Source organism: Equus asinus, chromosome 17 (assembly GCF_041296235.1).
Source record: "Equus asinus isolate D_3611 breed Donkey chromosome 17, EquAss-T2T_v2, whole genome shotgun sequence".
Classification (NCBI taxonomy): domain Eukaryota; kingdom Metazoa; phylum Chordata; class Mammalia; order Perissodactyla; family Equidae; genus Equus; species Equus asinus.
The window spans coordinates 10,409,676-10,422,485 of NC_091806.1; the positions used below are offsets into that span (position 1 = coordinate 10,409,676).

Sequence of the window (12,810 nt, forward strand, 5' to 3'; positions counted from 1 at the left end):
CCCCCGGACTGGGTCGCTCTGTGGTTCCCGGTGACGCACACGCCACTTTGGGCTGAGTGTCTTCCGAGAGAACTGGGCCACCGCTGACACCTCTGTTAACCCGTTCCGACCGAGAGAAGCAAGTCTCCTGGGCTGCGGCGACTGAGGGCTCCACCCGCCTTGTGCAAATCACCTGCCCCCTCCAGCTGGGGCGAGGGGCTCCCTAGCCTGGCCTTGCGACTCTCTCCTGCCTCAGACACTGAGAGCGCCACCTCCTACTCCTGACTCCGTGCTGCGCTCTGAGATTGTTCACGTTCATGGTGATGTGGTCCAGGCGGGTGTGAGACCGTATCTGTGGAACAGTGACCACTACAACGAGGAGGATGGTGGGGTTGAGCCGTGAGGGCCGGGCTTTGTCTGAATCAATGCTGTGTCCTGGCTCCCGGCACGGTGCCTGGCGTGTGGTGGAGAGCGGGCAAGGTATCTGCGGAATGAATGAATGATTTTTGTCCTTCTAGGGGAGGGATGGAAGGGGGTAGGTCTCCGAGACGTCTGCCAGGATGGGCTGGATTTCAGCCCTTTGGGAGGTGGTACCACACCCTCCAAAGGCCTGGAGGAGCCCCTCCGTCTCCACAGAAAGCTGCTCTGCCAGCCGAGTAAACCTGTCTCGGCGCCTCTTCCCAGGGCCCCCCGCTGCGATTCCACAGCCGTCCCAAAGCACGCCCTAATTAGAGAGGGCGCCTGGCAACAGCCAGGTTCCCGCTGAGAGTGGCTGTCAATTTTCATCAATTTTCTGAGCCTGAGAAAGAGACAAAAAGAAGGCAAGGACGAGATCGTAGGAAGAAGGGGAGCAGGTGGGCGTGAGGCGGCCCCTGCCCCTCCTGCAGCGTCCACAGTAAGGCGCCTGCTCATTAGGCCTCACACGTGGTGGTACGGTGGCGGGAGCACAACACAGGACTCACATCCAGACCATCCCAGCCCCGAGGTCAAGCTTGCCGTGTCCCAGCTGGGCGACCCTGGGCGGGATACTGAACTACCCTCAGCCTCAGTTGCCTTGTCTGGAAATGGGGTTGTCACGGCGTCACTCTTGCCTGGTCCGTTGGGGACAGAACTTGGGTAAAGCTCTAAGCGCAGCCACTGAAGCCTGGAAACCGCTCAAGAATCCGTCCTCTTCTTGGTATTTTTATTACCCTAGCTCAGGCGGCGGCAAACTTCTCTGTGAGGGGCCAGATCGTAACTATTTTAGATTTCGTGGGCTGTGCAGTCTCCAGATAAGGGGCTGACCAGCTGGTAGAGAGATGGGTCATCCAGAAAGTTCTCTCCAGGCACCATCACAGCAGGCCCTTGGATGAGGTCTGGACCCACGGGCCTGAGTGACCACACGTGGTCCTGCAGCCCTGACCTTCCCCGACCCCTCACTCCCTGGCCTGTGGGGACAACGGTCAGCTTTCCAGGGAACCCCTCTCCACACAGTGTGGCATCCCAGTAGACCCTTCTTTCCCACTGATGGCTCCCCAGCAGCAGCGGGGTGGGGAGAACCATCCTGGGCTGGTGACCACATAGGACACGGGTCTCTGGGGCTGCCCCGAGCCCCAGTCCCTTCCTCAAAGTCCAGCCCAAACACCACTGTGCACCAGGCCTTCTAGAACTTTCCATCAGAACACTTTGGGTAGGTCTCTCTTGGCTGTCTTAGGATTCAGCACAGGTCAGATATCATCATCCTCATCACAGTCACCATCACCACTGCCCTCATCATTTGTCTGTCCCGATTTGTCCCTCCAGTCGGTTTGTTCTATGAGCAGAGGGGGCTGTACCCAGTGTTCATCTCCCCAGCAGTGCCTGGCACATAGTAGGCACACAAGGAGCATAAATGAATTTAGATGGGGATACTGCTGTCGCCATCAGAGCCAATACACTCCGAACAGGGTGTTTTCCGTGGTGGCAGTGGGGGTGAGTGTGTGTGTCTTTCATGGCAGGTGAGAAGCAAAGCCACCAGGAGTCCCAAATCCTGGGCTGTGGGTCTATTCCAGTCCTCCGCCCTTTTCAAGCCTCCAGCTTGACTTTCACACCCCGACCCGGGCTGCGAGGGTCTCGGCAGGCAGTGTGTGCCCTGAGCGCTGGCCCAGTCCTGCCCTCCCAGGCTCCACCCCCACCCGCAGGTTTCATCTCTCCTGGGAGAGGACACACTACCTTCAGTGCAGTCTTCAGCTCGCCCCACTGGGCAGCCCCCAGGGGCACGGACGTCCCATCCAGGCCCAGGCGGAGCTCCCCGGCCACGCTGTGGCGGGAGAAGCGGTCGCAGGTCCTCAGGGTCAGCGTCAGGGTCGCGGTGGGGAGCTCCTCCTCGGCCAGGGGCAGCACCAGGCCCTCCTCCCACATGGTGTGCAGCTGCCGCTTCTTCAGGGCCGTCTGGGCCTCCACAGAGCCCGTCCTGTTGGCCACGCTGCCCTGGATGTAGCAGTCACAGCCCCCGTCGTGGTCGCTGGTCACGGCTGCAGGCAAGGAGAGAGCAGCGCAGACAGGCGGCTTCTGGAGCATCAGCGGAGGGATGGGCGTGGCCCTGCTCTGAGCTGCCAAATGCGGCTGAAAGGTCATGGCCTTGGGGTCTGGAAGACCCCGGACTGACCGCCTGGCTTTGTGGACTCACCTTTCAGCAAGACACTGAGAAACTGCAGATCCTCCAAGGGGACCAACGTCACACACACTGGTCTTCCCAGAGAACAGGGACAAGACTCACGCTTCCCGGAGCCCTTCCGACCTCCTGACCCTGAGATGTCCCCAGGGGGCCAGGGCCCGCCAACTGCCCCCTGACTTTCACTAGTGTTGCTACTGAAAAGGTAATTGTTCTGTACTTTACGTATTTACCACCCAACCACTTGTGGCGTGAACCCCTTGGGCTACCTCGGGAATGGTGTTTTGTATTCTGAACTCTGGTGTCTTTAATGCTTCACAGGATGGAAATTTGCACCCGGGTGCTTATCATGCTTATCGACTGGTGCCTCAGCTATCAGTTAGAAGGGGCAGCCGGCGCCTCCCAGGAAGGGAAGAGGAGGAGCTGGGCCTTGAGTCCTGATAGGAAGAGCTCCGCACGGAGCTTCAGGGGCCCTGGGCTCTGGCACCAATAGTCAGAGTGATCTTGGACAGGTCACCTGATGTTGTTAGGCCTCAATTTCCCACCTGTGCAATGGGATGATTGTGAAGACCACATGTAATAAAGTATACGAACACACTAAAAAATCTTGAAAGAAAATAAAAAGGTGGGGCTGGCCCAGTGGCATAGTGGTTAAGTTCACATGCTCTGCTTTGGTGGCCTGCGTTTTACGGGTCTGGATCCCAGGCACGGACCTACACACTGCTCATCAAGCCATGCTGTGGCGGCATCCCACATATAGAGTAGAGGAAGATGGGCACGGATGTTAGCTCAGGGCCAGTCTTCCTCACCACAAAGGAAAGAAAAAATAAAAACACTTCCTCAAAAAAATTAAATTAAATATGGAAGTCAGATTTATCCTGCCCACGGCTTCCAGCTTTTAGGAGCCAGAGTTGCCCATGGTTAGCTCTATTTCTTTGCAAACTCGTAGCTTTGTTTGCTGTTGGTAAAGTGAATTGTCAGAGTAAGTAGACCAGGGACACCCTGACCCCCCTGGGAAAGACCACCTGGCTCTAGGAATCCAGATGCTTTGCTGACCATTCAGAACACCCTCTGTGTCCGGCATGAAGCCCTGTCCAACGGCAAGGCACCTGGGGCAGAGATGGCTAGCGATTCACCAAAAACCCATTTCCTTTTCCTGTTGGTACCCATTAGGCCACATTTCCCAGGCTGCTTTGCAGTCCGTGGCCATGTGACTGGGCTCCAGCCAACGGGCTGTGAGCAGGAGTGATGCATGCGTGTGCGGGTTGTGGCTTTTAAGGCCCGGTTGTGCCCTCTCCCAGTATCCCCAGTAGATGACAAGGGGGCCTGAGGGGGTTATGGAGCCACGGAGCACGGTCCCTGAATCACCATCCAGAGGAAGGATGTCCACCAACCCGGGATCTCCCCTTTGGACTGTCACTTAGAGAGAGAAAAACCCCTGTTCTAGGCATCCCGCATTTCCGGGTCTGTTTGTGACAGAGTGCGAACCCAGCAGCAGCGCTCCCTCCAGCCACAGGTGCCCCCGTCCCGCCCGCACAGCCCCTCCGGCGGAGACGGACACACGGAAGTCCGCGAAAGTCAGCTAAGCGCCTACCTTCCAGGCGAGTGACAAACAGCTCCGCCTTCTGCCGGTCGTAATCCAGGCGGTACTGGAGTTTGGGCGCTTGGTTCCAGCTGGCAGCCTTCTCAGGGTTCCAGGTCTCCATGACACAGACATCCTCCACCACACCTGCGAAGAGGGGCAAGCCGTCACTGCCACCCGAGCCGCGGTCCTGTCCCCGCATCACACCTTTCCCGTCTCTGCCACCTGTGGCACGAATCCAAACCAGAGCTTCCTGGTGCGGGGGGGAGGGGGTGAACTCGTGGTGGCTGCACCAGAGCCATGCTGGTGTCCGGGGCATTACATTTCCAGAGGCCGCGGCAGCCCACCCAGTCGGCAAGACAGTCAGACACCAGCTGTTGCACAACAGTCACGTGACCTTGGAGAAGATCCTTGACTTCTTCGAACCTCAGTTTTCTCATCTTTACAATGGGAATGACAGCAGGTCCTTCTTCCTAGAGTTACTGTGAGCATTAAACTCATGTAAAGCGGGGGAAAAAGCCCAAGGCGAGCTTTCAGTAAGGGGAACTGTCACAGCCTGTGTCACTCGTTCTGGTCACCCTGCTTCCGCGAAACCATCCCCAGCCCGTCTGCAGCTCCACCTCTCCCACAGCGCCCAGGTCCTGCTCCCCAGGAGCTCACAGCTGGAGACAAATGTCGCAGAACAAGGCAGGAGCAGACGCTGGGGGACAAGGTCAGGAAGAGTGGATCTGACATTAGCGAATGTTCAATAAATACTTGCTGGATGAGGGATGACCTTATCTTTAATTCAGAAGTTCCCAAAACCACAAATATTGCTCACTCTGCCCCTCACTTGAAGAGGAGCCAAACATCTGGGAGATTCCCTTTAGCAGATGTTTTACAAGAATTAAAGGATCCAGCGGCTACTGCAGCCTCCACTTTAAGCATATGGAAATTTAAAAGATTTTCGATTTTCAGAATGAATTTCGAGGGCAGAAATATAAAGGAGCATTTAATTTCCAAAACGGTTCATTATTGGGTTCCTGCAAGTAGTGGAAACGCTCCCTGGAGGGTGTGAGAGAGGAAGAGACAGACCAGGATGTGAGCGATGGTCATAAAGAGAAGCAGAATGCTTGTGACTTCCAAGGTCACCACGGGGACAACCGCAGCAAGGTCGGTGTCAGAAGGAGCTTGGTGGCAGCCTCGAGAGCTCTCAGAGCAGAGACCACCTGAGCCTTCAGAATCAAGACCAAGGGGAGATCAAACCAAAGGCAGCACCAGCTGGAAACGCAGGAGGGGACTCAGCTTCAAGAAACAGCACTTCAAGCCGGCAAGGAGCCACTGAGCATCAACGCCGGGGTGGGGGCACATCGTGGGGGCGGTGTCTGTTCCACCTGGCGTCCTCCTCCCCCCGCTCCCTCGCCTCTGGTCAATATTGCTGAACTAATCAGCTCTTGATGGATTGCTGTGGACTCGGGACTCGGTCGTTGCCTTCTAGGGGGAGGAAAGGAATGAGGAACCATGAAATGGAGAAAACGAACGAACGTGTTCTGAATTCTTCCAAGTCCCAGACTCTGATGTGCTCTCCTGCCCTCCTTGGTGGAGAGTGTCCACTCTGGCTTCATCTTTGAGAAAACTGGGTTTCCCAAGGAAGGGGAGCCCTTCTGGGATTACGATTATGATGACCACCCCCAGGGGCCCTCGTGCACCTTGCCCCCCGCCCTCCAAGTTTAAGCTCTTGAGTCCTCCATGAGTCTATTTTACATCTATCTAAACGTGGGCTGCAAACCTGGAGGCAAAAAGCCCACCAGGATTCGTTCATGCCACAGGCACTACGTAAATCTGTTCTTGAAGCAACCCCGGGCTGATCACTGTGTTCTGGGCTGAGTTGGGGGTCACCCACTCAGTGGCTGGCGTCAGGTACGGCTGTATCCAGGCTAGATGTGTCAGGCCGAGGGAGGTCAATGTCACAGCCGGCTGCGCTGCCTCTGTTCCCACCGTCTCCCTCTCCAACCAAAACAAAACCCCGAGCCACACAGCAAGCCATTCTCCTGGCAGTATTTTTTGCCTCCCTAAAACAACTCTCCATTCTCCTTGGGTTAGGGACTGTGTCTCTGCTTCACAAATCCGTCCCCGTGTCCAGCACAGCCCTGCAGCCCTGAAGGGGTGCCATTCTTGATGCTGATGCTGATGAGAAAAGAAAGAGTAATAATAATATGTCTCGATTACGTCCTTTGCATGAAGCCCTAAGTTGAGCACTTTATATGCATTATTTTATTTACACTTTACAACAACCCTACCAGGCAGGTAATAGTACGATCCCGTTTGATAGATGAAGAAACTGAGACCCAGAGAAGTTAGCAACATCACCAAGGCCACACAGTGAGCATATAAAAGGTCAGAGAATTAATCCTAGGACTCTGAAGCCCGTGGTTTAATCCCGGCTGTTTATCCCCTCTCTACAGTTGCACACACGGTTTGAAAGGGACTCTCCAGTTCCCAGTGGGAAGCTGGAGGCCTCAAGGGGATGCGACGTGGCCCCACGGCAGCAGGAATAAAGGACTGTGACTCCGAGGCCCTGGGTCCATCTGCTTGCCCAGTGTTAAATGCCGCGGATGCCGGGGCTGGCCACGCCCAGCATCTATAGAGATGCTCTCAACACTCCTCCTGCCCTGGCCCCCAGGAGAGTCGCCCAGGGGACAGCGAGCGGCTGGAGACCCCTACCATTCTGAGGAAGGATGAACAGCTCCTCGGTGACCTGCCTCTTGAGGCGGCTGTCCCTCGGGGCCTGGGGGCTGGCGGGCGCCGGCTCCTCCGTGGGCCTCAGCGTGTAGTCCGTGTAGTTGATGACCTCTGGGGCCGTCACGGCCGGCCGGGGGCCGTAGATGTCTGGGAACTTGAGGAGCGCTCGGGGCTGCACGGGCTCCGCGGATTTTTGGACGTTGAACTGCAAACACAAATCACTGTGATTAGCCCACAAGAGGACGTCCCGCCTGTTGTCCACCCACAGGGAGAAGCGACGACCTGCGCTTTCCCAGGAGGCAGAGGGAGGGTGTGGCTCCTTGCTGCTCTGAGGAGCAGCACCTGGGAAAGCAACAGATCGTCTCTGAGCCCAACAGAATCCACAGCATCCTGAGCCCACCAGATGCCGGCTCTGTTCGTCCATCTCCTGGTCCGTCCATCCCCACCCCCCGCTGTCCGTGCTGCTGCCATCCCGCGGGTGTTACCTGGCCCTCCCCCGCCGCTCTCCCCCTCCGCTCTCATCTGTGCCACTTGTCTCTTTGTTTTCTCCCCTCCTTGTCTCAATCTCTTACTCCTTCTCTCCTTCTCTTTCTGCAACCAATGGCTCGGAAACGCCAGTGGTCCCACCGCACTTAGAACAAAACCCAAACTCCTTGCGGTGACCTCTCAGGGCTTGCCTGGCCCTGCTCGCCTCTCTGGCATTGCCCCCAGCCCCTCTCCGTCTGCTCCCCTCCAGCCGCCGAGCCCCTGCTTCTCAAACAGGCTGAAGTCTTTCCGGATCTGGCTTCTGGCCCCCGAGCCCACCCCTTAAACCACCCACCCAACTCCACCTCTCTGATTAAGTCCCTTGCCAGAGCCTGTCCCTTCCTACCCCCACATCCTGCTCTTTGCTTTACAGCATTGAGCTCACCCTATATTATTTTCATCAGAGGTTGGCCTGTTTGTAGCCAGTCTCTCCCACCAGTGTGTGAGCTCCATAGGCACAGGGGTTATGTCTTGTCCTCCTGTGTCCCTGGTGTCTACTCATGGGCAGCATGCAATATGTATCTGTGGCTAGGGCTGCCATGTTCAGTTGTCTGGTTTGTGCACTGCACCAAGGTGCCTGGTTGACAGTGCTGTGAAATGCAGTGTGTGTACTTTTTGCCCAGCTGTGTGCCCTGGGGTAGGGCTTAGTTCACCTGGAGGAAAGGGCATCTTTTTCTTTACTTAAAGACCCACCTGCTTGCCAAGGCTTAAGGACACAAGGCTTCGTCCCACCGGAGCTCGATCTTCTATCTTTGCCTCCGTTAGGCTGAAATATCTCCTACTCGAGGAATTCAAAGTCGTGTGACAGGCAGAAACACCAGCGGCCTGCCCAGTCCCCAGGAAATCGGGATTGACGAGCAGGTCTAGAGCTTGAAATGCTGGCACCCTGAGTGGGCGCCCACAAAGACCCCCAGCTTAAGGCAGGTACCGACCCTCGGCAGGGTCCCCCCGGAAGCCTCCTGCCCTCCACGTTCGTTGTCCTGCCCTCTGCTCCCTGTGGCCGCTGGAGGGCTGGCTAGGGGTCAAGGCTGTTCCGCCCGGGAGTTGGGAAGCGTGTTTAAAAGTTTACACTGTTTCAAAGCTCATGTCGACAGTACTTGCACCCTCAGCATTTCATTACAGAGGGATAAATCCTGCATGTCTGCCCTGCTGACACTCTGTGCCCAACCATTCCCGAGGGAGGCTGGACCTTGGTGACAGGGGCACTCCTAATTCTCCTCATCGACTGGACAACAGATGCAGCACGCATGAGGAGGTGCAGCAGGGCCCAGTGGGGCGAGAGGCTGGAGCCAGCCTCTCCTGCAGGCCGCCTGTGGCTGCTGCCCCTGCACTGCTCCCATATTCCCCAGAACTCCCTAAGGGGCCTCGATGGGCTAAAACACTCCACTCCTCTCTCGGAAACACCGCCCAGCAGGCGAGGATGCCACCCCAGCAAGGACACGGCTCTCCTGTTGTGTGCAGGGCATGCCCAGTGCCCACGGGCTCCAGAGCATTGCTGACGGAGACGGGGTGAAGCCGCCCGGGGGCACACACTGAGAGTGGCAGAGGATTAAACCGACGTCAGTCTGGCTCCTGCGCCCACAGCATCCGTGGATCCCAACCCTTTTGCTGCCTTTGAGCCTGTGCCAGGCACAGCATCCCCCCAGCAGAAATGTTTGTCATTGACACACAGAGCGACTAGTCGCCTGGGAAGAGACTGGAATGATTTGCAAAATCAGGTTCTCTTGGCACCTCCAGCCCATTGAGAGTGTCACTGGGCATTGGCCGAGAGGCCTGGCTTCTAGCACAGACACTACGCCAGAGCCAGTAACTTTGGCAGGTGACTTCACCTCTGAGTTGTCACCAAGGGGCAGGGGATGGATTTCAAGGTTTGTTCCGTTCCTACTCTGAGCTACAAAGAGGTGGGGACACAGTTCTCTATTTGCAGGTACAGGTGAGGCGGGGAGAGAATCGCAAGCAGGAGAGCGAGTGACAGGGGTGTTGGGCAGTCCCGGACGGCAGCGCCAAAGCGGGCAGCCGGCAGTCTTGGAAAGAACCGATGGGGGAGCAGACGATACAGGAGCAGGAAGCGGAAGGGTCCAGGGGGCCATGGAGGAGCCGGCGGAGAGCTGGACCTTGAAGGAACGGGGATCGGAAGGCAGAGGGAAGGGTGGGGGATGGCTGCGGCCCAGGGCCTCGGGAGGAGACACACAGAGCAGTGACTGACGTCCCCACGTCCTTTGATCCTCCACAAAGACGTGTCCACTTCTAACATGTCATCCAAGCCTGAGTTCCATTTATTACTCATTTCACCGGGAGGACACGGAGGCTCGAGGAAGTTCAAGGTCAGACGATTGACAAGTGCTGTATAACCGAGCCTCCAGAGATTTTGGCTTCACATTTGTGTCATTCCCACTGTCCTGCAGGTGCTTCTCAAAAACGTCCCTGTTGCCTTGGATGCTGGATGCTAAGTGGAGATCAGAGCATCCCGGGCTTCGATCCACAGCCACTCCCTCCTGTTCTCCAGCACAAAAGCGCTCGGCTTTCCGCGGGCCGCCAGACCACGCGCCGGCTTCTGGGCGTCGTCCCATCCTGCCACTTGTTGGGGCAGAAAGAAGGCCGTTTGGCTGGTTTGGGGAACACTTTTGTATTTGTATTTGGTTTCATCCCAGTTCAATCATTTTACAAAAGAGCCGTTGATGAATTCCCAATTTGATCCAATCTGGCCAATTTTGCATGTGTCCTGCAGAACTTGTCATCTGGCTCAGTTCTGAGTGAGGCTCACCCTGTGTTGCCTTAGTCTCCGCAGAGCCTGGGTCCCCGTTCCTCCCGGCTCTATGGGTCTCAGTTTGTGGGCCCCTGATGAGCTCAGGAGCCTGTGACCAGGGCTTAAAAGGCACCCCCAGAGCAGGAGGCTGGACTTGTCTTGCTCATCCATCAGTATCCATGCCCCCTCCCCTCTGCCTTGCCTCCAGGTCACCTGGTTTTCTGGGTCCCACTCCAGCCTCCGCTTCCCTTTGGCCTGATCCTGTCAGTTCTTGGCATTATCTTGGGGACTGTTTCTGGCCCAGGAGTTGGCACCTGTCCTGGGGAAGCCAACCCAGACAGAACAGAAGGACTTGCATCCCATAGTAGCAGAAGAGATCGTCTCCCCCGCTGGGCAGGAAGCATGTGGCCCCGGCTGGTGACTGCAAGGACAGTCAGCTGTAGGACAAAGCCGATGTGATGGCCAGCCAGGTGGAGAGACAGAAGGAAGCTGCGTCTCTGGTGACAGTGTCATTAAGCCACCGAGTCAAGCAAACCTGAAATTTGTCTTACCTCTGCCCTTTAACGAACAGTACTGTTATTGTTCACGATGGTTTGAATTGGGGTCTTTGTGACTTGCAGCCAAGAGCATCCTATATGGATGCACTGCATCTTTAACGAGCATCCCAGGAGATCACGACCCTGGTGTAGAGAAATTCTGCCTAGGGTAGCACCAACCCCCTCCCCGACCTCTCTGAGTCCACCCAAAGCATCCACACTCGCTGTTTATTCCCGCCTGTCTTGGCACTATCCTGTGTGGCAATGGCTGCCTTTAGTGGAGAGTGACTTCTAGCCGTTGACCAGGCAGAGAGCCGTCTGATCACTGCTACGTGAGCCTCTCCAAGCAGTGAAGGCAGCAGCTGAGAACCTATCTCGTTCTCTTGTACAATCTTATTTATTACATTTCAAAACCCTGGTTCCGCCACATCTTTCAATTGCATCTGTTTCCACTTAAATAGCTTCAATGTCAGCTCCCAAAAGGCAGAAAAGAGGCTCGGGACTTGAGGGAGGGGCCCGGGCAAGGATTACAGGTGGAGCGCAAGAATGCCTGGGAGGAAGCAGCGCCCCAGGGAGCAGTCCCTCTAGAAGGACCTGTGCACAAGCCTTACAGCCATGTGGGAGGGGCGGGCTTGGAAACAGGGATTCTCTCTCCAAACGTCCCTTGAATCCAGGCGAGAGGGCCCAGAAATACAGGTGCAGGATGAATCAGGGAAGTGTCCAGAATGCCCAGTGGTTCCTGGCATCGCAGGTGCAGAGACAGGAGAAGCTCTCAGATGGCGCATCAGCCCCTCTGAAGCATCTCCCAGGCTCGTCCTGCCTCACCTGTCTCCGGGGCTCAGACCACTTCCTCAGACGCCAAGCAGCTTCACGTGGGCACAGCTCCACAGTGCCTCGCATCACTCCCATGCCCGCCCCTCCTGCCACCTGCCCTGGGGCTTCTCAGCGGCCCCTCAGGTGTGAGACCCCCAGGGATGCTCTGTGTCTACCCAAGGGCAGCCCAGATGTGCCAAGAGTCCCAGCTGGACCACTGTGAGCTGGAAGTCAGACACTGAATTCTTCTCCCTTCTTTCTCACTACCCCTCCCAACGGTGTCTTCCCTGGCCTTTTAGAAGATGACATCTCGAGATCCAGCAGTTGGTCTTGACACCAGCCGGGCTCGGTGACGTGCCCTCCCTCCCCCACCCCCTCCTGCATCCCTGATGCACTTCCTGATGCAGAGCGGCTGGAGGCCTCCGGAGGGCTCAGCTTCCCCATCATCTGGGCTAAGACAGATGGCTTGGGGCGGGGGGTTGGGGAGGGACCTGAACCTTCATTTAATGAACAAATATTTATTGAGCCGACTACAGGCGGGTCCTATGCTACATGTTAGGAACACAGATGTGAACAAGACAGATGCTGGCCTTTCCTTATGGGGTTTATGTTGGAAAAAAGAGAAATTAATCACGTAGTTAATGATCTGTAAACGAATGCTAACCTTACCAGAGACCTAGGCGACCCCTTTTGCGACATGATTAATTTTTTCACAGAAAGACTGCCTATTAATTTGAGTTTTCATGCTGGGGCATCCATCTTAAAGCATCACAGTACCCAGGAAGTTACGGGTGGGCAAGCAGACTCGGCTGCAGAAGAGGACAGACAGCTCTGCCCCTCATACTTGAACTTTAAAGAAGAGAGAGCAGAGAGGAGAGCTGGACATAGAATATTTGGACGATGCCACACACAGGCCACTGTGCCTTGGGTCTGCAGCTGAGCACAGGGAAGCCCCCCTCAGAGGGGAGCTGGGCCAGGGGAGAGGGGCCTGCCAGCTTCTGCCCCTCCGGGCCCTAACACTGGTACTCACGCATGCCAAGGTGTGTATAAGAGTTTGACATACAGCCTGGTGGTCAGTGTCCAAGCTCTAAAACAAGACAGCCTGGTTGGAGTCCAGGTTCTGCCAATTACTTGCTGTGTGATCTTGGGTCTGATTAATTAACCTCTCTGTTTCTTCATCTGTAAATGAGCATGCTAACAATAGCACCTATCTCCTGGGGTTGGATGGAGGAGCAGATGAGCCAACAGGTAGAGAGCTCTTAGCTCAGAGGCTGGC

General features: G+C 56.3%; 2 protein-coding genes across 2 annotated transcripts in view; both read right to left on the minus strand.

Moving 5' to 3' along the window:
• TP53I11 (tumor protein p53 inducible protein 11) overlaps window positions 1-12,810 on the minus strand; it is a 456,279-nt gene that overhangs the window by 280,441 nt on the left and 163,028 nt on the right. The gene's annotated exons all lie outside the window — the stretch shown is intronic.
• SYT13 (synaptotagmin 13) overlaps window positions 1-12,810 on the minus strand; it is a 43,539-nt gene that overhangs the window by 7,753 nt on the left and 22,976 nt on the right. The window contains exons 2-4 of the mRNA XM_014861261.3: window positions 6,897-7,119; window positions 4,206-4,340; window positions 2,170-2,471 (exon numbers count right to left, since the gene is read on the minus strand). Of these exons, the coding sequence (XP_014716747.1) occupies window positions 2,170-2,471; window positions 4,206-4,340; window positions 6,897-7,119 (660 nt within the window). The remainder of the gene's footprint in view (window positions 1-2,169; window positions 2,472-4,205; window positions 4,341-6,896; window positions 7,120-12,810) is intronic.